This window comes from Erythranthe guttata, chromosome 11, assembly GCF_056151865.1.
Source record: "Erythranthe guttata isolate IM_541 chromosome 11, IM_541, whole genome shotgun sequence".
Lineage (NCBI taxonomy): Eukaryota > Viridiplantae > Streptophyta > Magnoliopsida > Lamiales > Phrymaceae > Erythranthe > Erythranthe guttata.
In genome coordinates, this window is record NC_142543.1 from 15,279,633 (window position 1) to 15,304,142 (window position 24,510).

The following is a 24,510-nucleotide window of genomic DNA, read 5'->3' on the forward strand; positions in this document are numbered from 1 at the left end:
TTCGCCCCTAGAATTGTGAGCGACAAGTGAAGTAGCATAATATGTCTCACCTTGCGGAAAGCTTGCATCCACATTAATTTTGATCACTCCATAGTCCGGTGGCTTCCACTTCATAGGGAGTCGTTGAGGTTGTGTGACAGACGAACACAGTTGATGTTCTGAATGCTCCTTGAGGTAGTCTCTACACTAACCCAAAACTGTGACCGCTTGTAGACTGTTCTCCCCGTCCATTTCCTTGTTTTGTTGGTCCTAACACTTCCACATAATCGTAGTGGCCAAGTTTAGCGAATCCTAGTCGAGGTTGGTTACTAGAAGCTCAAATAATTGCAAATAAGATTGGATTGAATGCACTTTTAGTTGATCAAATGGCGGGCATATCCAAATATCGCCCACAGCTCGACAAGATTGGAAAGATTGGAGAACATGTAATGCTGATTCAACCCCAACTCTACATCTCATGCACTGTGGAGAAAAAGATATTTTACGACGATAAAGATTCTCGTTCGTGGGCAATATATCTGAACAGAAATGCCAGAGAAAGATTTTTATTTTTGGGGGAATTTGAAGTTTCCAGGCGTATTTCCACCACTCCCAGGCCTCACCACTTCGGCCAACTTCCTGCTTCGACGGTCTCTTATTTTTCTGATCTCCATATGTAGAAGGTTGAGTTGGCTGTCAATACTTGAAAAGTTTTATAGCGAAGAACATGGAGAAAAATGAATTGAGGGCAGGAGGGATAATTGCACCAAAAGGCGAAATTCCTCGCCCCCAGGGCCTTGGCCCTGGTAACTAAACGGCTCGTTAAGGTAGCGGATCCGGACCTTGTGCCCACAAGGAACCAACCCTCATTGGAGTTGAAATTCCCATATTGGGGCTGCCAGGATTCGATCCTAGGACCTTGCACCAACTTGATACCTCCGGAACCAGTTGAGCTACACCCATGGGGGCTACTAATATTTTAATTGAAACCATATCTAATGGTTGTAGTTCAACATTTCATATCTCTTAAAAAAAATATTTTTTTGGATCGATATATATATATAAATAATTAAGGTTGTTCAAAAAAATTTAATTTTCTACAACATTGTATATGAGTAAAACTTGAGCCATAATCTAAAGGCTATATAAAATGGCAGCGACTATTTGGAATCACAAATTTACTTAGGGCAAGACCAAATTAATTTTTTTTATCAAATTAAGTATAAAAAGACTATAATAACCTTAATAAAATACAAACAAAATAAAAATTATTTTATTAATTTACTTTTGCAAGACCAATTTAAAAAAAGAAAAATTAATAAAAAAAGAAAGAAAAAACAAATTGAAAAACGAGAATTGAAAAACGAGGAGGAGGGAAGAAGGGAAGAAAACAAAAAAAAAATCAATTGCAGCACTCGCCGTCGCCCTTCGTCGTCGCCCCGTCGCCGTCGCCGTCGTCGTTGAAGTCCACCACCTTCCACGTCGCCGTTGCAGTCGACAACCACTAGAACCTCCCACCTGCAACTGTTGTTGTCCCAACCCCGCCACAACAATATCACGAAAAGCAAGTAAGGAAATTACTTTTTGAATTAACTTTTTTGAGAAATAAAATGTGATAAACATAATTTTATTGTTAGAATAATGAATACAAGTCATTTTAGAACATAGTTGATAATTTTAGGGTTCGATTCTAACACTATTGTTGAAGGAGTTGCGGTTTTACAAAAAATGACCTGTACTTGTCGATTTTTTGGAAATATTTCGACATATTGGTGTCGATTTTTTCATCTAATTTTGACAACACACAATTGTTGATTATTGGAACTTTTTTCAACATCTCAATGTCGATATTTGTACAAAAATTCGACATAAACCTAATGTCGTGTTTTGAGAGAAAATTCGATATTGCTGTGTCGATTTTTTTTACAATTTTCGGCACAGAGCTTATGTCGACTTTTTGTACAAATAGCGACATTGAGATGTCGAAAAAAGACTGGTAAACTGATTTTTTTTTGCAAACTTTTTTTTTTATTCTATATAAATGATTAATATTTTATTTATAATTTTTCAGTGGAACCGCGTATTCCCCAAACTGCTCCACCATCGTCGACCGCTCCACTACCGTTACTAACATTTCAGAGGAATAAACTTAGAAAGAAGTAGATAGTTGGATGATTTTGATTATTTTTTGGATGTTTTTAATTTTTAGATGATTTTAGATATTTTTGTTGATTTTGGATGTTTTTATTGATTTTGGATGTTTTGGATAAAAAATTATAATGGACGAGTTAACTAATTATTTCATCAAAAAAAAATTATATATATATATATATATATATATATATATATATATATATATATATATATATATATATATTTCATCAAAAATATATTTAATGCACCAATTCTACATATCAATACATATGGTCTCTTGTAGTGATACGTAATTACGATTAACTAACTCTTTAAAAGCAATAATTCTAGACTCCATATCAATAGTTTTCCAAGCACTAGCTCTAGGGTGGTGGTATCGCCTCCAATAATCTGCTACAGGGGGCAGAGGACAATTCTTCTTCAAAACAAGATGCACAAAATGATTTCCATCAACAAGCGCTATCCCATGCTCTTGTCTTTGCTCATCTGGCACGGGGTCACTAGAGAGTGGGAGAAATGTAAGACACTGCAGCTGCGTTATCAATACGAGCACAATGTCATATTTAGACGCAATAAAGTGACCCATATCCGGAAACGACATCCAATTTTCATAAGGGGCAGGTGTAACCGAACACCTCATTTTCGCTTCCAATTCATCAAGCGTATCTCGAACTTTTTGGATATTCATGTAGATAGCATCATTCATAATGAGCTCATCGACCAAATCTCTTCGTACTAGACTCCAATTATCTTCCCCAAAGCCCATCATTGATGCAACCGCCCGAAATCCACAATGACCATTCGACGCAACATTTTTTATATCTCCAACATATCTTCGGAACTTCAGATGTATTTGTTTAATATATATATCATTGGTAGTTTTTTTTCGAACCTGCACAAAAGAAGGTTAAATTAGTAATATAGAATGGGAAAAAAAATTACAGTGAAATATCGACATATTGATGTTGAAAAATATGATAAATATTGACATGTTGATGTCGAAAAATGTGACATATTTCGACGCTAATTCGTCGAGAATTGTTGTTTTTTTCGACACGGAGGTGTCGATATTCTACTGATATATTTTTACGCCTTACTATATATTACCGGTAGTTTTTCCAACACCGTCGATTTACCGGTGCTTCGATTGAAGATGTCGGTTACCATTGATACAGTGATCGGCTGCAGCATAAGCTATTCACGTTGCTTTTGGATACCAGAAATAGGAGTGCAACTCTCAGGAGTCATAATCTACAATGTTTAACCAATATCACGTATTACTAAATGAGAAACCAAAAAATGAACTATGAGATAAAAACTTCAAAAAAACTATCTTTGGGGAACAACTATCTTTGCTTGAATTAAGCTCGTACTCAAATTTGGATGGGTTGCGTCGGGTTGATTTATCAATACGCAATATTTTTCCGGGACGACATTTGGTAACAACCTTTTGCATTGGCTCAATGAGAGAGTTACTCTCGGGCTGAGTAATCTCCCGCAATTTCATAAGCAATTGAACCCTTTTCTAGGACGTTTTATTCGTAGAAGTAATACCCACAATCTCTAGGAATGGGAGTCCTAAATTGTCATTCCTAGTCGCATACCCACTTTACCGTCATTATCATTCCTAGTCGCATACCAACTTCGCGCACCCATGTGACTAAATTGTCCCTTGTTGCAAACTCCTCATGGATGGTAAATTCATGTGAATAATCCAAAGCTAATTCCCTACATGCATTAGGTCCACTACACGCGCTAGGTACAAAACTCTGCAAGAAAAATCGGAAATTTGGTTACACAATTGTAACAGTGAAAAATCGACACACCAGTGTCGAAATATGCTCCGAATATCGACACACTAGTGTCGGAAAATTCAATAAAAATCGACAGTAAAAGAGTACTGTCGATTTATGTTGAAATTTTCGACACTAGTGTGTCGATATTCGGAGCATATTTCGACCTGTACACGTTGAATTTTTTGTACGTGAAATGAGGTGCGAAAAACGAGAAAAACGATCACAAAGTACAATATTTCTTACCACTTTGTGTTCTTCGACCTTAGAATCCTCCATATATATGTCTTTTGTATCCATAATGTCCTTTTCAAGTTTTAGTAAGATTTGAGGGTTTTGTGTGATGAGGGTTTTAGAGAATATGGAAGATTTTTTTGTGGAAAAAAGTGTGTAAAGTGAGTGTGAAGAAGAAGATGTTGGGGTTTTGTTGGGGGAGTGAGTTCCCTCTCGTTTTTTCCTTTTTTTTTATTCTATTTTTTTTTTGTTTTTTTTTGATCTTGCAATAGCAATTAGCCTAATTTGAATTAATAATATCTAAATTAATATTGGGGTTATATTTGTAATTTCCAATCTTGATCTTAGTAAGTTTATTTATATTTAGGTCTTGCACTTAGTAATTTCCATCTTGCATATATTCGTTGCCATATAAAATACTACGTAACATGATTCAGAGACTTATAATCAGATCCTTCATTGTGAGATTTTGCTTTTAGAAACTCTAAAATTTTATCGGGTCTTTACTAAGAAAAAAAAAATCTATCGAGTCTCCAAAACAGAATTTAAAGACTCGATTTGCTTCTCCATTGGAGATGCTCTAATTCTGGTTTACAGCAGAAGTTCGATATGGAGACCTGATTTGCTTACTTCACTGGACTCGTATGACTTTGTTTTATAGTAGAACTTCGATACATTAATAATCTCGCGTAAATAATATTTTTTTCTAATCCTCATTCCGTAAAAAGACATATTAAATTTTTAGTTCGGTATTTAAAATTCCATTAAATTAATAGAATTTTATCAATTCTAACTATATTAATTTATAGATGTTTATCTATATTTTTATTTTGACAAATATATGGATGGGGTTTTGGTCCGGATTGGAATTTAAAAAGGGAAAAAATAAAAACAATAATAAATTTAATTGTTAATAGAGTTTTAGAATGTTACTCAAAACGATCGAAGTTTTTTTGTCGTGTCGAACAAAGCATAATTATAATCGTCCATTTTTCACCTGTTGGAGATGAGGCAGCCGGAGGAAGAAGAAGCCGCTGACTGGCGGCGCAGTGGTGAAAACTGCCTATTGGACGCCGCCAGAACGGTGGCGCAGCCCTTGCCCTATTGTCGCGGTAATTTTTTTTTGTGTTTTTCAGTTTCTTCTCCGCGGGGGAGATGGGAAAGAAAAATAAAAGCGAAGAAGTGAAGATGAAGAAGAAAAAAGAGGGAAAAATGCTGCTTGATGTTTGTACATCGCGCTGCAACAGGTTGTACCTTTGGGCATTGCGAGCTCTTCTGCAATTTATCTTCCTAATTTGAAATGCCTATTAGACGCTGCCAGAACGGAGATGGGAAAGAAAAATAAAAGGGAAAAAGTGAAGATTTTACATCACTACCTACTTTGAAGTTCTATTGTTAGTTTTTTTTTTTTTTTTTTTTTTTTTTGTGTGTGTGTGTGTGTGCCGTAGGTAGTGATGATTTTACTGCAATAGTTATTTGTTACATGATTGATGCTCGAATAAAACTACTTCCATCAACCGAAACCCCGATCGATTATTCATTACGTGTCGTAGTGCTTCGTCATCGAGAATTTATTGATACGGACATTGCATACATTTTTCTGCGTTGGAGGAGATTAGATTTCAACATTTCACCTTAATTAGGTTAATAGTGAAATTTTGATAAATTTGATAAACTAATATATATCTCGGGATTAGGTTTTTACGTTTTCACCTTACGATTAGACTTCAGCATACTATATTGGAACTCATAGTGTTTCGTACTGTTAGTTTTAATCGAAATTGGATGGACTAAGGGATAGTTTAAATGAAGTATATTCCCGATTTTCATGCAAGGAGCTTTGAGGAAAAAAAGATATGTATCAATTTACAAAAGGATGGAGCGTGATGTGTAATTAATGGTTAATTAAAGCCATGTTGGAGATAATGTATACGGCTTGTTCATTATAGGAAAGTCGAATGCGTAGCTACGTTGATTTTTCTTGATGAATTGTAAAATAAAGAAAGAAAATAACTTCGTTCACAAGGTACGTAAATGTCTATTAATAGATGTTTTCAGAAACTAGCTTGTGTTTTTTACTTAGGTAGTGATAATTTTACTGCAATACTACTTGTTGCATGATTCATATTTGCATATAACTATTTCCATCAGCTGAAACCCCGATTAATTATTCGTTGCTTGTCGAAGTGTTTCGCGATTGGGAATATGTTTATTGATACATTTTTCTATGTGGGATATGATTAGATTTCAATGTTTCACCGTAAGTTAGTAATTAAATTTTGCTAAAAAATATAGGTATGATTTGTGCATGGTAGATGCAAGAATCAGAGAATATATGCTACTCTTTGTGACCTTGCATGAAACGAAGGGCTTAATCATCGAAAGTTCAGACAACTCGACTGGTATAAAGTCGTCAAAAAATATGGCTCAAATTCATTGTTTTCATAATTTTAGTTACCAACTTGCAATTATTGAAGTATGATAGCATAAGATCTTGTTATTATCTTTTACACCTCGGAAAAGATATTCCGAGGTAAAGTACTCTAGCATAATATGTTTGGAACTAATAGTATATTTAATTGAAACTTAATGGACTGAGTTGTTATTTAATAGAAAGAAGGAAGCACTTGTTCCCGATTTACGTGCATGGAGCATCGAGGAAATAAATGTATCAATTTAGATGGAACATGATGTTAAATGATTCAGCTGTTGGTAACTTTTATTCAACCTTTATGTTTTAGGAAGTCGAAGGCCATATATATTATATATATATATATATATATATATATATATATATATATATATATATATATATATATATATATATATATATATATATATATATATATATAGGCATGTTTATTTTTTCTCGATGAACTAGTAGAAAAGGAAAGGAAATAACTTTGTTTACAAGGTGCGTAATGTCGATGAATAACCGATTAGCACTCTCGGCAATATGAAACTGAGGGAAACTGAGATCTTCTCTGTGATTATTAATAGTGTATATAAATGTTCGTTTTAGGAAACCGAGGTCTTCTCCGTAATATTGAATTCATGACAACGAATACGCGATAAATATATATTTTGCTTTTCGCGTTGATTAAGCTATTGGTCTTCAGTCTCGTTGCAGATAAGAACAATCAGAATCAAGAAATGTCAGATTCTGAATAAATGTTATTCAAACCATCAATTACTAAATTCATTAACAATCCATATAAGCTAATTGAATAAAAGGAAACTTTCGAATTACTTAATCATTACTTAATCATTAGAATCTGCATTTGATATTTCAAATAAAGACATAAATTGTATTCTATGATGTATATATTTTCTACTCAGCAGGATTCTGTTGACCCTGAGATTCCGTCCACATTCAGTAGAGTATCTCGTATCTGAAATTATTTCGAATATCGTCATAGAATTCTTTTTTTGCTTGTTAGTCCTCGTTTAGGTCAAGCTATATATTGAGTCCAAGATAACCATATTCTCATATAGCAGAATTATTTACATATTTTTTTTATTCATACTTTGTTTTCCAGAGTTTTTCGACTTAGGTGAGTCCGTTTTTTCGGTTTTTATATGAAGTCTTTGTATATATATATATATATATATATATATATATATATATATATATATATATATATATATATATATATAATGAATAATATTTTTTTTTGTTTTTTTTTTGTGGTGTAAGGAATAATATATACATATATATATATATATATATATATATATATATATATATATATATATATATATATATATATATATATATATATATATATATAATGATAATATTTTTTTTTTTTTTTTTTTTTTTTTTTTTTTTTTTGTGGTGTTAGGAATAAAAAAAGAGCTGTTGTGTTTGATACGAAGAGATGGATTTGTCTAACAGAGGAAATGGATCGGGCGACGAAGAAAACTGCAACTCACGAGAGGGCAAGAAGCAATACCACCGTCACACTACCGAACAAATTCAGCAGCTCGAGGCGTACGAATAATTTCTGTCTAAATAATTTTATTCCATTTACATTTCGATTTTTCATAAACCTTCATTTGCATGGCTGAAAATTTCTCTGTACATTCGAAAGACACGACACTTGAAATAGAATTTCTCTATATAATATTTTTCCGTTTCCCGATTTATGATATTTACGCAGTTTCTATAACGAATGTCCGCACCCGGACAAGAACCAGAGGCAACAATTGAGCAGAGAACTCGGCCTTGACCAAAAGCAGATAAAGTTCTGGTTTCAAAATAAAAGAACTCAGATAAAGGTGCTTTATTCTTTATACAGAGCACGCAAATATTTTTCTACGGTCGTTTTACGACGATTTATTTACATGTTTCTATATTATGTTTTGTAGGCTCAAAACGAGAGAGCAGACAGCAATTCCCTCCGCTCGGAGAACGAAAGAATTCATTTCGAGAACCTTTCGATGCACGAGGCTCTGAAAAACGCCTTTTGTCCCTCTTGCAATAGCTCAGGCGTTTGTGAAGAAGAGAAACGCGAAAATCTGCAGAGATTGAGAATCGAAAATGCACGTCTGAAAGAAGAGGTGTGATTGATCGATCGATATATTATATACTAAATAATCGAGATCTTTATATTTTGCACATGAAAAGTTTCGTCGTTTTCCTTATGTCCGAGTTTATTTAATTGCACGAGTAGAAGCATATATTCAAGAAACATGTAATCACTACGAGATTACTTATTTGGGACATTTATTAATTATCGATTTTCGTAAACCTTTTCTTTCAGCACGAACGAGCGGTCAACTTCTTAACCAATTACATGGGAAATCTAATTCTGCCTTCCGTTGGAACGGAGCCCAGTGCTAGTGCACCTGGTCAACAATATATGTCACAACATTGGTCAACAAGTGTGACGCATGTGGATAAATCTGTCATTATCGAGACAGCTGTCGCTGCAATGAACGAACTTCTTGAGCTGTTACGTGTGAACGAGCCACTGTGGTTCGAAGCTCCATCGGATCATGGGAGATATACTTTACGTCGGGATAGTTATGATATGATTTTCCCCAAGTCAAACCAGGTCAACACTTCTAGTGCTCGGTTTGAGTCTTCGAAAGATTCGGGCGAGGTGGCAATGTCTGCCACACATTTAATCGAAACGCTTGTTGATGTGGTATGTATGCTACACATTGGAGTTGTGTGTGTGTGTTTTTTTTTTTTTTTTTTTTATTTTTTTTTTTAAATCTAAGTGAAAATTTATTTGCTAATAATTTGCAGAACAAATGGAAGGAAAATTTTCCTACTATCGTCACAAAAGCGACGACCCTTGAAGCGATCGATACTGGAATATTTGGTGGTTTGTTACATTTGGTAAGGACCTCAAAAAATCCATATTATTATTATTATTATCATTGTTTTTTTGGGGATATCTGAATGGATAAAAAATTGAATGTTTTGACTTATTTTGGTGCGCAGATGTATCAAAAAATTCACATTTTGTCGCCTCTTGTTGCTCCCCGGGAATTTTTCTTCATTCGATATTCCCGCCAAATTAATTCGAGCACTTGGGTGTTGGTGGACGTGTCCTACAATTTCATAACACAGCTCCAAGATTCCGTTCCCACTCGTTCTTGGAGGTTTCCTTCAGGGTGTATTATTCAAGATATTTCAAATGGAAAATCAACAGTGAGTTCTCTATATAAAAACCCATTTGTTTCTTTTTAAGTGCATCTTTATCTCATATTATGTGTCGATTTAGAGTTTCGAGGCAGAACTCATGGGTGTTTTTTAGCAATTCGATATAATACGGGGTGCCGAATGCTATTAACTCTATACTTTTTACGCTGTCTACATACTGAATATCAATTTTCTTGAATAGGTTACATGGATTGAACATGTGCAAGTGGACGACAAATTATCGACTCATCGTCTGTACAGAGACTTCGTTTGTGGTTCTCAAGCATATGGAGCCAAACGATGGATTACTACTCTTCAAAGAATGTGCGAGAGATTTGCATTCTCAAATGGGCTAATCGCCACACCTACAAACGAACTCGAAGGAGGTATATTATTATTATATTATTATATTCCGACGACTTCGATAAATGGAAATTGTAGTTAAACCCGATAATTACTATTTCCTTTCATTTGTCATTCAGTTATCGAGTCACTTGAAGGAAAGAGAAACGTAATGAATCTTTCCCAAAGAATGGTGGAGAGTTTTTTCGAAGTATTGTGCATGTCGGATAAACTCGATTTTCCGAATCCGTCGGAATATCAATATAGCGGAGTTTGTGTCGCTCTCCGAAAAAGTGACGGACCTCATCAACCTGATGGATTCATCGTTAGCGCAGCTACCTCGCTTTGGCTTCCCTTTTCGAAGGAGCATCTCTTTAACTTCTTCCAAGACGAGAAAAGAAGAGCTCAGGTACGTAACAAAAAAAGTTACCGACTTTTGTCTCGATTGTCAATTTGCAACTTTTTTTTCTTTTAATTAAATAATTGGACCTTATAAGATTATGTAATCTTGTCCTGACTAATCCTATCTTGGCAACCAAACGATGCCTTAATGGATTGGAAATAATATTGAAAAACTAAAATGTGTTTTTATCTTATGTGCAGTGGGATGTCTTATCCAATGGGAGTCCTGTAATTCCTGTTGCACATATCTCAACCGGGACACGTCCCGGAAATCGTATTTCCATTATCCAGGTTAGTTACCGATTTATTTAATTAATTAATTTATTATTTGAAGGCCGATAAATGTACCATAAGCTTCTGACTCAATGTGATCTATAGAATGAAAATAAAATTAATTAGTGCCCTGATAAAAGCTGGGGTGCTATGTCCGTTTACTCGTAATTTGATTTTGAATGGCGTATAATTTGATTAAGTGTTAATTTATCATAAATTTGCACTAAAACTTGAATCAATATATTTATTTACGTGTGCACGATTAGTTAAAATACGACACAGAATTTATGTAGCACGCAACTAGCACAATAAAGTCGTTAATTTATCATAAATTGTCATCCCACTGCATTTGCACTACCGAAACTGGAACTATTGTGCATTGTTAGTGTAGACACGACGCAATTTATCGAGCACACAATTAGCACTATAAAGTTTATTGAATAATTTGTTATTACAATTATTATCTTTTTAACTTCACTTTAATATCATTGAATTTTTTTTTTTTTTTTTAAATATGCAGCCTTTTGTACCCAAAGAAAACAAGATGTTGGTGCTGCAAGAGAGTAGCATCGACTCACTAGGGGCAGCAATAATCTACGCCCCGATGGATTTAAAAGCTCTCCTCTCTGTGGTGAATGGGGACGACACAATGAAAATACCGATTCTGCCGTCGGGTTTTGTGATCTCTACCGATGGCCGTGCTAGCAGCAGAGGCACCAACGGAGCGTCAACCAGTTCCAACACCGGTAGCGGTGGCTCGCTTCTCACAGTTGCTTTCCAGATATTAATTTGTCACAGCCAATTGACATCGCAACTGAATATGGAGTCGGTCGCCACCGTGCATACCCTAATCAGCTCCAGCATTAAAAAGATCAAAGAGGCGCTTGATTATTATGATTAATTTCGGATTTTATCTTCTTGATTTTTTTTTCCTTAAATCATACTTTATGTTTTGCTTGTTTTATTTTTATACTTAAATCAGTTACTAATATTCATATATACAGTCGAATTCTTTTTGCACATGAAAAGTTTTGTCGTTTTCCGTATTTAACAATTATTACAACTCCTTGCGATCGAGTTTATTTAATTGCACGAGTAAAATCATATATTCAAGAAACACGCAATCAGTACGAGATGCTTATTTGGGACATTTATTGATATCGGTTATCGTAACACTTTTTTTTTGCAGCACGAACGAGCGATCGACTTGTTCACCAATTATATGGGAAATCCAACTTTGCCTTTTGCTGGAACATAGCCCTTACAAGCACACCTGTTCAACAATATATATCACTGCATTGGTCAACAAGCGTGACACACGAGATGGATAAATCCGTCATTATCGAGACAGATGTCGCAGACATGAACGAACTTGTGGAGCTCTTACGTATGAACGAGGCACGGATCGAAGCTCCATTGGGTAATGGGAGATATACTTTGCATCGAGATAGTTATGATAAGATTTTCCGTTGGCAATAGTTTCTCCGTTTTTTTACTGGATAGAACAAAATTGTTTGTTGCTGCAAAAGACTTCTGATTTTGAACAGCTTATAAGTTGATTAAATGTTAATTTATGATAAATTGATATCCACTACATTTGCACAACTCAAACTGGAATGGACATAAATATTTGTGCGCGAGGTTAGTTCGAACGCGGGCAATTTATTTAACGCGGCGCAATTTATTTAACACGCAATTAGCACAATAATGTTGTTAATTTATATTATCCACTACATTTGCACTACTAAAACCAGAACGGATACAGATACGTGTATGCGTGCACTGTTTGTTTAAATACGGCGCAATTTATTTAGCATGAAATCAACACTATAAAGTTTATCAAACAATTTGTTATTATTATTGTTATCGAACTAATTTCTTCATATTTGCAGCCTTTTGTAGCGAAAGAAAACAAATTAGCATCGACTCTCTAAGGGATGACGCAAGGGAAATACGGATTTTGCCCTAGGGATTTTTGATTACGTATCGCCCGGAAATTATGTTAAGCAAATGATTGCAATATTTAGCGTTTACGTATACTAAAATAGGGGTGTGTGTGTGTGTTTTTGTGTGCGAATAATGATAACCATTTACTCGGTGTATTTCATTTACTTGGTGTAATATCAAATAAACCGGTGCTATATGCGTTACTCGGTGTTTTCATTGGTAGTGCAACTACCTCCTTCCTATTTCGAAAGAGAATCATCTTTTTAACTTCTTCCAAGATGAGAAAATAACAATAAAAATACATAAAAAGGTTACCGACTTTCGTGTTGATTGTAAATTTACAATTTGTTTTGTTTAGTCCTCGTTTGGTTATGCAGATCAGCCCTGGGTAATTGTTAGATGTTTGATTGGATTGCACAAGAGTAGATAATCTTATCTTGACTAATCATGGATTGGCAACCATACAAGGTTTTAATGGACATCATGTACTACTTATTCATAAAGGGGTGCAGACAAAAAATTCTTTAAAAAAAATTCAAACAATGTCATATTTTAATAGGCTCCAATTTCATCATTTAAATCAATTTAACCTTAATTTGACATCAACTTTCATCAATAATTCAATTTTGACCCATAATCCAATTTTGACTACAATTTCGCCCGTCATTGTCGGTTCCGGCGTTGAATTTTTTATTAATATTATTATTTTTTCCCGCCACTGATTGGCGGCGTTGACCTTTTTTTTTTGCCCGTTTAAACAGTAATATTGTTGTGGTAGACAGTTATATTAACTACACTACTACTTGTTTTTTGATTAAATTCAAGTCATTTGGGGGGGACTCGAAGGCCTTTTACCCTATTGCAAAGGCTATGTACCAACTATGCTAATAAGGGTTGATAACTATATTACTGTTTAACACAGTATTATTAACTATATTACTGTTTAACACTATAATATGATATATTACTCTCTAGCGCAATAATATCAACACAACAAAAATCACTATTATTGTGTAATAGAGTAATATTAATATGTCGACCGTTCAACAAAAATAAACATAATAGAAAATCAAAATAATTAATGTTGATGAGATTGACCAATAATATTATTGGAACGACAGTAATATTACCGTCAATCACAGTAACATTATTGTGTTTACAATAATATTACTATAGTAGACAGTAATATTATTACGTTAATCGGTCAATAAACCAAACAAAATAAAAACCAAAACAAAAAAATATTGATGTGGTTGACAGTAATATTATTGTGTTTACAGTAATTTACCGTCAACGACAGTAATATTATTACGTTGACACGTCAACAAATCAAGCAAAATAAAAAAAAAGCCAAAAAAAAAAATAATATTGATGTGGTTGACAGTAATATTGTGTTTACAGTAATTGTACTGTCAACGACAGTACAATTACTGTCGGCGAGGAGTCCCATCTCCTCGGCAACGGACCTGAATCTGCCCTCCACAAATTGGGGCAGATCATCCAACGATCTTGACAAACGATCGAGTTCTTGCTTCCCATCAGCAAGTCGTTGCAAGATTGGTGGATCCGTTGGATCTAGGGGCGGTCCAACCAAGGCTTCAAGACGTTGCATCCTTGATTCCATTTCTAGTATCATCACATGAGTAGGATTTGGATTTGTCGAAGATCTAGAATCTTCAGCCATTCCGAACATTAACACATTCAGAACCCTTGAACCAGGCTCTGATACCAACTGTCACAGGGGTTTCTTTGATTAAGAAATTTTCGCCCGTGCGGCCTGATTTGCCCACCAAATCAGTCAGCCTTCCTCTCGATTCTCTTCGAACAAAACGCACAAACACGAGTCTTTTAAGTCAACATAAACAAACACAAGAGTATGCAGCGGAAAACAACACACAAGCACGTTTACGGGCAAAGCCCAACCTTTATATTAATTTCTCACAAAGAATACAAAGGAGACTAAGGTGCACACACAAAATCCTCACTCAGAATGCCCACAATTGCAATCCGAACTCTCTAATGCTAGATGGGTCGGGTTTGTGCACTCATAGCCATATAAATACAAGGAAGAAGGTAATTTTCACATAAAACTACCTAGGGACACTTTGCGGCATACTTGCTTGACACTTGGCTAACTATTACAAGTAATAAGGGGCAGTTTTTCATGCTTTCCAGGCCTCAACCGCTCTGCAACTTCCCTCAAGACCGCTCACATGGCTGGTTTTCGAGGCCCATCTTGATTGGGTGCGCGCGTGCGCACCAAACGGCTCAAAACAGCCCGGCCGGTTGCTAGGCATCTGCCTTGCCTTTTCCGCACATTTTGCTTGCCTTGCCAATTACTTGCCAGTTCTTTGCCCACACGGTCATTAGAATGCCCGCACATCGGGCTGCCTTCTTTGACTTGCCAACCGGTCGTGCCAACTTGCCCACACTTGTCAAGTCGTGGTCGATTTCCTTCGAACGTTCGTTTGCCCAAGTTCTCGGCCACATGCCGGTTACTGCCCACGCTTGTCCGCATTCGCTGCCGAGCAACGCCCGTGCCAGCCGTAAGTACTTTCGATCACCGTTCCCACTTGGATAAAGTCGTTCCTTGTTTTCTCGGACAAACACCCCAAATTCTTGCCCAACACTCGACCACTCATTGGCCGATTGTGTGGCTGTCTTGTGCCAATTCTTGCTTGGCATCATTTCTTGGCCATGACTCGGCCACACTCGAGTCATAGCCGATGTCACCGACTAAGGGGGTAACATTAGCCGTAGTGCTGCATGGGGTGACGGTTAGTGCTGCGACCTCCGCGATGATTGAATCGGCCACCCCCGCGCTGATAGTGCGAAGAACCACCTCCGCGGGAACTGTTGCCACTGTTGGATGGACAGTTCGCATTGGAGGCCTAGAAAACAGCAACAGCCTGATCCTGTAGCGATGAAAGAGTGGACGAGTATTCCTTCGGAACTTGGCGCATGGCCGCAACCAGTGTTCTAAAAATCGGCCGAGGCGGCCGATTAATCGGTCTTCGAGGCGGAGGCGGTCCAAAACCTTTACGATTTTGGTGTAAAGGTTTGAAAAATCGGGTTTTTGCCTGTGAGGCGGTTTTAGGCGGTCTGAGGCGGTCAAACCTTTAAGGCGGGTCAAACTCGGTGGCAAAAATCGGTCAAAAATCGGTCAAAAATCGGTTAAAATCGGTTAAAATCGTTTTTTTTTTTTTTTTTTTTTTTTATAATTCAAAATAAAAGTTGGATTTTAATAAAAAAAAATAGGAGTTTATGCCTTATTTTGTTTATGTTAATTGTTATTGTTAAAGAACTAATGATGTATGCCACGAATGTTCAAGAATAAATGTAAATTAAAAAAAAAAAAAAATTATATTTATAAGGATATTTATGTATTATGATCTTATGATTATTAATCTTTTATTATGTTATTAGGATATATACATGATGGAGATATAACTATGTTTAAATATTTTTTTATATATGTTTGGAGTATTTATAAATAGTTTTTAGAAATATATTATATTAAATTTTAAAAACCGATTTATTTCCGATTTATCACCGATTAATCACCGCCGCACCGATTAATCGTGAGTCGGTGCCTGACCGACTCGGACCCGATTACCAATTTTTACAACCTTGGCCGCAACAAAATGGCCTGCTTTGACATAGAAACCTTTGTTGGCATCGCATAATTTTAGGATCCTGTCTGTTGACCGTTAATGAATCTTAAAAACCACAAAACATCAAATTGACTATAACCTTCACACAGCAAGAGCATAAAACCAAGAATTGGAAAACACAAGATAACATTATTGATGAAAGATCGTTTACCAATCACTGAAAAAAATGGCCTGCAAGAAACTTATTTTGACAACGAGCAACATGTTTGGGTATTTTATTAATATGATTTTAGTGTGAGAAATTAAATCTATTAAAGGATCTAAATATTGTCACTAATGTATTATGATCTACACACTAGAATTACAAGAATCAAATAACCAATACATATATAAATTGTACCTATTCGATCGAAATTATCAATTTTACCAGCTATCTGGTTATAGACAACATGTTGTTCATGACGGTGAAAAGTAAGAGCAAGTAAATGCAAGAAGAGAAAAGATTGGACAGTGTTGAGAGTTCTACAATAAATAAAAAAAAAATGATAACCTACTATACAAAGAAGGAAATATCTGTAAAATCTACATAAATTACATTTTTACCCTCTAAAACTCTTAGCAGTCGAAGCTGCTCCGTAAACCTCTAAATTGCATCACCTTACCCCACCATCACCACCACCACAAAACAAAAGGAAAAAAAGAAGAAAGAGCGCTTAAAACTGCTTCAAATGTTGAGTGTGTTTCAACTAGCTATACAATTTATTCAGTCGGCATTTCGGTCATCTAAATCAATAACAATACACGGAGGATAGATAACTAGTGGAGATATGACATTCAAACGTTTTACGGAAAACAAATGCTATGATATATTATTCCTGCGACCAGTACCTACATTTACAGATTGTCATTCACAAATAAACCATACAAAATTATTCACAAAACTTGCACACTAATCATACAAAATTAGGCCAAAAAAAAAAAAAAACAGAAAATAAAAATACAACTAGGAAGATAAAAACAAAACCTTAACTGCCAAACCTCGGATAGTGCGCCTTCATACTCGTCGGAACTTGGGGATACACCGTGAAGTGAATACTTGTAATCGACCACGCAAGAAGTAATCTCCAAAATTGAAAACATACCCAATTAAAAAAAAACAAAAATGCTTGTTAATAATAAACAAGAGAAATATGAAGAAGAAAAAAAGTGTGGTAATCGTATCGATACTTACAGAGAAGATGGCGCGAGAGGAGCGGACGATGCCGTTTAAGAAGGTGGAGGGGAAATCGAGAGCGGTGGTGGTATTGGAGTTGAAAGAATCGTATGCGAGGGCTGCGACGCCGGTGGCGGTGAGAAGATACACTGAGGTTTTGGCGCCTAATTTTAAAACTCCATACTTCCTCATCTCAGGTGATCTTGTTGTATCGATGAGTGATCGGTTCTGGTAGGTTCACCAGTTTAGTTAGTATAGGAGAAATAGATTTGGAGAAAAGAGAGAATGAATATCTCTCACGTATATTAATCATATATATAGTTACATATAGGAAACCCTAACCTATTACACAAGGTAACCTAGTATACAAGGTAACTATAATAAATAAGAATAATAATAATATACGTAATATATATATATATAATATATACGCTAATACACCCCCGCAGTCGAAACGGGAAAGGAGAGGACGTGGAGTCTGGAGACAAACTGTTGGAACAGTTGAGTAGGGAGTCCTTTCGTGAAGATATCGGCAAACTGGTAGGCGGATGGGACGTGAAGAACTCGAACGTGTCCCAAAGCAACTTTGTCTCTGACAAAGTGGATATCGATCTCCACATGTTTAGTACGAGAGTGTTGAATAGGATTGCTGGATAGGTAGACGGCACTGACGTTGTCAAAGTAGACAATAGTGGCTTTCGAAAGTGGGTAGAGCAACTCAGAAAGTAGGTTGCGTAACCAAGTCGTTTCGGCGACGACATTTGCGACAACTCAATATTCGGCCTCCGCACTCGATCGAGAAGTAGTGACCTGTCGTTTGGAGGACCAAGAGATGAGGTTGTTGCCGAGGAAAATACAATAGCCCGATGTCGAACGATGAGTGTCAGGGCAGCCACCCCAATCGGCGTCGGAGTAAGCGATAAGGGAGAGGTCCGGATTGGGGGAGAGCTGAAGGCCGTGATCGAGAGTGCCACGAATATAGCGAAGGATACGCTTGAGAGCAGCCATATGAGGTTCCCTCGGATCATGCATGAATAGACATATTTGTTGCACAGCATAGCAGATGTCTGGACGAGTAAACGTGAGGTATTGCAGTGCACCGGCAAGGCTGCGATAAAGAGTAGGGTCAGCAACGGGGGGTCCAGTGGTCGAAGACAACTTGCTCTTTGTGTCAGCCGGCGTAAGACAAGGGTTGCAGGAAGCCATGTGTGCACGCTCTAGTATCTCGTCGGCATACTTGCGTTGAGAGAGAAATAGCCCATTCAACGAGCGGGTAACTGAGATGCCGAGAAAATAGTGAAGATCGCCAAGATCCTTCATTGCGAACTCTTGATGAAGGGCAGCGATGATAGAGTGGAGCAATTCAGGTGTGGAGGCCGTAAGTACAATGTCATCGACATACAGCAGAAGATAGGCGCATGAACTGTTGCGACAGTCGCGTGAACTGTTGCGATAGTCGCGTGAACTGTTGCGACAGTACACAAAGAGTGAAGTGTAGGACTTGCATTCTCTGAACCCCATGGTAGTAATGTGAGATGCAAAAAGCTTGTTCCAAGTACGTGGTGCCTGCTTGAGACCGTAGAGTGCTTTGTTGAGACGACACACGTGAGTGGGGCGAGATGGATCGACGAATCCGGGAGGTTGCTCACAGTAGACAGTTTCAGAGAGATTGCCATGTAAGAAGGCATTTTTCACATCAAGCTGGTGGATTGGCCATGATCGCGAGAGAGCAATACTGAGAACTGTTCGAACAGTGGCTGGTTCGACAACTGGGCTAAAAGTCTCGTCAAAATCGATGCCAGTCTGCTGGTGAAACCCACAAACAACCCACCGTGCTTTGTATCGCTCAAGGGAGCTATCAGACTTGAGTTTCTGTTTGTATATCCACTTACCAGAAATAACATTAGTGAACGGGGGGCGGGGCACTACATTCCAAGTATTGCTTTTAATTAAAGCAGTATATTCCTCAATCATGGCGTTTCGCCAATTTTGGTCAAGAAGAGCTTGGCGATAGTTGGTGGGAATGGAAGAGGTAGAGGACGCAACGAGAGAGAAAGGGACTTTGGGTTTGTGGATGCCCACTTTACTGCAAGTCACCATAGGGTGAGCAGGGGAGGTGGGGGAGGTGTGGGAGTAGGAGAAGGAGATGTGGAAGTAGGAGAAGGGGTTGTGAGCTGGTCGTGGTCGAGAGGTGGTGCTGCAGGTGAAACAAGTGTTGGTTGTGTTATAGGACTGTTGGACGAACTGTTGGAACATGGTGGTTCACTGTTGGAACAGTTGGAGGAACTGTTGTAACATTTAGACGAAGTCTGAGGGAGGAGGAACATGGAGGGTGTGTTTTCGTCCAAGGCAGAGGTATGAAGTGTGTTTTTGGGGGGAGTTGACTCAGCAAAAGGAAAGTGAGTTTCATCGAAGGTAACATGACGAGAAATTATGATTCGGACAGTGGATCTATCAAGGCAACGATAGCCTTTGTGAGAGGAAGGGTGACCGAGATAGGCACAAGGAGTAGAACGGGGGACGAGTTTATGTGGTGTGGTGGCGGTGAGGTTGGGATAGCAGAGACAGCCGAATACTCGAATATGAGAGTATGTAGGTTTGATGAGGTAAAGAGCTTCGTGAGGAGTCCGGTTTTGTGTGGTTTTGGTAGGTAAGATATTGAGTAGGTGTGTGGCCATATGAAGGGCTTCGACCCAATAAGTATGAGGAAGATGAGCTTGAAAGATGAGGGATCGAATCATGTTAGTTATAGTGCGGATCATTCGTTCTGCGTGCCCGTTTTGAGGGGAGGTGTGGGGACACGAAAAACAATTTAGGATGCCGTGTTTAGTGAAGTAGTTTTGAAAATCCACATTTTTTAATTCACGACCATTATCACTTTGTAAGGCTTTCAGGGGATGTTGGAATTGAGTTTTGAGAAGTGTATGAAAATTGACAAACGTTGTAAAAACGTCAGATTTATTTCGAAGAGGAAAAGTCCATAAATAATGGGTAAAATCATCAACTAACACAAGATAATATTTGAAACCCGAAAGACTATAAACAGGAGAAGTCCATAAATCAGCATGAATAATTTGAAATGGAGCAACAGTAGTAGATTTTTGAGAAAAAAATGGTAGACGAAAATGTTTGCCTAATTGACAGGCATTACAAAGAGACTCCCTATGGTCTTTATTATGGGAAAAAAAGTGCTAGAAAATAAACGGGACATGATGTGTTTGCCGGGATGGCCTAGACGCCGATGCCAAAGAGTGCGAGACAAAGGTGTTGCGACAGTGAGGAAAGCAGCGGGAGGTGAGGTGGGAGGAGGGACGCCAAATGGATATAGGTCACCGGAGCTATTGCACCTGAAAATCTCGACTCGACTCCGAAGATCCTTCACAGAAAAACCAAACGGGTCAAATTCAACCGAACATGAGTTATCGCGGGTGAACTTTCGAACAGAGATAAGGTGTTTGACGATATTGGGTGTGACATAGACATTTGTGAGGCGGGAAGGAGTGGTCGGAAGAATTGTGTGGCCTATGTGGGTTATAAGGTGGGTGGAATCATTACCGATGACGACATGTTTGGGAAAATTACTGCCAGGATTAAAAACAAAATTGAAATTACCTGAGTGTGGTGCCATATGAGAGGTCGCCCCGCTGTCCATGAACCACTGTGACTCGGTAGGCTGCTGAAGTGTCACCGTATTCAAACGGTTTGCGAGATCCACCTCGTTGGCACTGTTGCAGGAACTGTTGCAACTGTTGATGGAACTGTTAGAGCTGTGGCATGGTTGCTGGTGCGGATGAACTTGAGTAGGAGCCGAGTGGCCGGTGTAGGGTTCATGGGGATAATTACAGTTTTGGTCCCCCAAGTTTGCACGTTTTTCACTTTTGGTCCCCCATTTACCGTCGTCAACAAAATACACACTAATGTTGTCACATTTTAACACATTTGGTCCCTCCGTCTGTTTGACCGTCAAGAAGTAACGGTCAACTATTGAATTATGGCTGAATTTGGGATTTTTCATAAATAAAAATTGCACTCAGACCCCTGCATTCTTTTAAAATATTCTAAAAATCCCTAAAATTTTATTCAACCCTAATTTAACCCCAATTTCATCATTTAATCAATTTTGACAAACGACCCCGATTTTTACCAGCATTTCCGCTGACCATTGACCGACGTTTTTTTTTAATAGTTGTTTTTCTTTTTTTTTTCGGCATTGACTTTTTTTATTTAATATTGATTTTGACGCCGTTCACCGCCATTGTATTCTAAGTTAACAATGTTGACTTTTTTTATTTTATTTTATTTTTTATGAACCTTTTCTTGTGACTTTTTTTTTTCTAATCAACATAATTACCGTAGAACACAATAATAATACTATATTAATATCTAGTATCATAATATTAAAATTTCAAACTGCTAATAAAGTTTTTATCTAAAACTCTAGGGCACAATTTAAAAAAAATCTAAAATTCATAATTTGTTCCCCTCAAAATTTTCTTCGTGGAACCGCCTGTGCATCCCAAATTTCTTCCCAAAAAAAATATGAAGAAGATGAATTAGACAGGTGCGGAATAATTTGGAATGAGATAACCACTCTAGTACAACGATTTTTGGGGCTAGCAACGGCGGTTAATTTTTATTTTTTTTTGTTTTTGTCTTAATAAATTTCCGTTATTGAGATGCGTTGACTTTTTCTTTTTTTCTTTATTTGGACTTTTTTTATGATATTTTTTTCTTGCCGATTATCAGTTTTGAATTTTTTTAAAATTATATTTTCCCATTACTCAACAATTTAAATAAAAATAAAATAAAAATCAAGAGAAAAATGTCAACGCTGTTAACCCGACATTCAACATCGGTCAACAGTGGGAAAAAAAGATCAATCGAAAAAAGAGTCAACCGAGTTAAAAATAAAGTCAACGTCGGGTTATCCAATTTTGAAAAATTGGGGTCATTGGTTAAAATTGGTTAATTGATGAAATTGGGGTTAAATTATGGTTGGATAAAATTTTAGAGGTTTTTATAATATTTTGAAAGAATACAGGGGTCTTATTGCAATTTTCTCAAAGAAAAACCCCAAATTCAGCCGTTGACCGTTACTACTTAATGGTCAAACAAACGGAGGGACTAAATGTGTTAAAACGTGACAACATTAATGTGTATTACAAAATAAAGAAATATATAATGTTTATAAAACTAAAAGTAACTATATTATAAAATTCGGTACAATTAAATTACTTATAGAACTGTTCAAAAAAATACAAAATAAAGTTTTATAACGTGAAATAATTAATATGAAATCTTGATTTATTTATATTTAATACATATTTATTTCATAAAATTCCAACTAAAAGGACTAAAAATTAAAATTTATTAAAGGATATAAAATAAATAAACATTCAAAAATTTAAACATAAGAAATTGGTTTTTGGTATTTTTTTTGGGTGGGGTGTTTTTTTGCTTTATCTTTTTTAGGGGCATTTTAGTCGTTTCACTACAGTCAACGGGTTTCATATGGATAAGGGGGCGGTAGGCTAAATAAAGTCCATCACATGGGGGTATATGATAATTTTTTTAATACAAGGACTTTTTCGGCAATTAGACTTTTTACAGGGGGGTGTATGCAATTAACTCTAAAATTTTAGAGGTTTTCATAATATTTTGAAAGAATACAGGGGTCTTATTGCAATTTTCTCAAAGAAAAACCCCAAATTCAGCCGTTGACCGTTACTACTTAATGGTCAAACAAACGGAGGGACTAAATGTGTTAAAACGTGACAACATTAATGTGTATTTTGTTGACTGCGGTAAATGGGGGACCAAAAATAAAAAAACGTACAAACTTGGGGGACCAAAACTGTAATTATCCCGGGTTCATGTGGTCCAGTAAAGTAGGCTTGAGCCGCTGGAGTGGATGGGTGGCCCGATGTATTTGGAGCGGATCCCAGAATTGACGGTTGTCGGTGAGGTACGCGCCAGAGTTGAGATGCGCCATGAGCACTATGGTAGCCGTAGTGCTGCATGGGGTGACGGTTAGTGCTGCGACCTCCGCGACGGTTGGATCGGCCACCCCCGCGTTGATAGCGCGAAGAACTACCTCCGCGGGAACTGTTGCAGGAATCGTTGCACCTGTTGGATGGACAGTTCGCGTTGGAGGCGTAGAAACAACAGCGGTCTGCTCCGGTTCAGCAATTCTTGTTTCTTCCATCTGAAGAAGCGATCGAGTTTGTAGAAAGGTGGGAAGGGGATTCTGAAAGGAGATGAGGTTGGCGACGGCCCCGTAATTTTTTTGGAAGGCCGTGTAGGGTTTGTAGGACGAGTTGTTTGTCGGAGATTGGATTTCCGACATCGGCCAAGTTGTCCGCCGTGGTTTTGATTATTTGGCAATAATCGTGAATGGAGAGAGTGCCTTTCTTGAGGGACTTGAATTTTTCTTCAAGTTGAATGGCTCGATAATCTTTGTTATCGGTGAAGAGAGAAGAGATGGCGGTCCATAGATCACTGACGGTGGAGGTTTTTGAGAGAACCATGCTGGACAAATCATCGGAGATGGTGCCGTAGATCCAAGATTGGAGGAGATAGTCGGCACGCTGCCATTCATCGGCGGAAATCGAATCCGGTCGGGGTTTTCCATTTAGAAGATCGGAGAGGCAGAAACGACCGACGATAATTGTGAAAAAGTGGCTCCACTTTTGATAATTGAGATTTTTCAGATCTAGAGTAACGGGGATAAGAGATTTGATATTAGAGATGGCATGAGCAAGGTGAAAAGGATTGAGAGGGGCGTTGGAGGGAGAAGAAGTGTCGCCGGCCATGGAGAAGAAGGGGGGGCGACGGCTATGGAGAAGAAGGGGGGGCGACGGCTATGGAGAAGAAGGGGTGGTGACGTAGTGTCTGATACCATAT

General features: G+C 37.3%; 2 protein-coding genes across 4 annotated transcripts; one reads left to right on the forward strand and one right to left on the reverse strand.

Annotated features, from left to right (window-relative positions):
- Positions 1–2,386: 2,386 nt before the first annotated feature.
- LOC148767077 (uncharacterized) lies at positions 2,387–3,300 on the reverse strand. The gene is made up of 2 exons (XM_088825945.1): positions 3,241–3,300; positions 2,387–3,025 (listed from the first exon to the last, which is right to left on the reverse strand). The coding sequence occupies exons 1-2, from the start codon at positions 3,298–3,300 to the stop codon at positions 2,387–2,389; spliced, it is 699 nt and encodes a 232-aa protein (XP_088682071.1).
- Positions 3,301–5,083: 1,783 nt separating this feature from the next.
- Positions 5,084–11,861, forward strand: LOC105953393 (homeobox-leucine zipper protein HDG11). Of its 3 annotated transcripts, none has more exons than XM_012977052.2 (11): positions 5,084–5,407; positions 8,006–8,154; positions 8,324–8,441; positions 8,532–8,723; positions 8,927–9,313; positions 9,418–9,510; positions 9,616–9,825; positions 10,019–10,202; positions 10,299–10,567; positions 10,762–10,851; positions 11,354–11,861. In XM_012977052.2, exons 2-11 carry the CDS (start codon positions 8,042–8,044, stop codon positions 11,732–11,734), a joined length of 2,037 nt encoding a protein of 678 aa, XP_012832506.1. In that variant the 5' UTR covers positions 5,084–5,407; positions 8,006–8,041; the 3' UTR covers positions 11,735–11,861. The 3 variants fall into 3 exon arrangements, with proteins under 3 accessions (XP_012832506.1, XP_088681476.1, XP_088681477.1); XM_088825350.1 differs by having other exon boundaries at positions 5,364–5,425; XM_088825351.1 differs by lacking the exon at positions 5,084–5,407 and adding an exon at positions 6,454–6,562.
- Positions 11,862–24,510: the final 12,649 nt, after the last annotated feature.

What these genes read in the sequence shown, in the direction of transcription:
- LOC105953393 (XM_012977052.2), top strand. Translation starts at nt 8,042, where the DNA reads ATGGATTTGTCTAACAGAGGAAATGGATCGGGCGACGAAGAAAACTGC. An exon ending in TTGGTGGTTTGTTACATTTG is followed by an intron (nt 9,511 to 9,615) that starts GTAAGGACCTCA and finishes TTTGGTGCGCAG; the next exon opens with ATGTATCAAAAAATTCACAT. An exon ending in ATCGTATTTCCATTATCCAG is followed by an intron (nt 10,852 to 11,353) that starts GTTAGTTACCGA and finishes TTAAATATGCAG; the next exon opens with CCTTTTGTACCCAAAGAAAA.
- LOC148767077 (XM_088825945.1), bottom strand. Translation starts at nt 3,300, where the DNA reads ATGGTAACCGACATCTTCAATCGAAGCACCGGTAAATCGACGGTGTTG. An exon ending in CGGTGTTGGAAAAACTACCG is followed by an intron (nt 3,026 to 3,240) that starts GTAATATATAGT and finishes TCTTTTGTGCAG; the next exon opens with GTTCGAAAAAAAACTACCAA.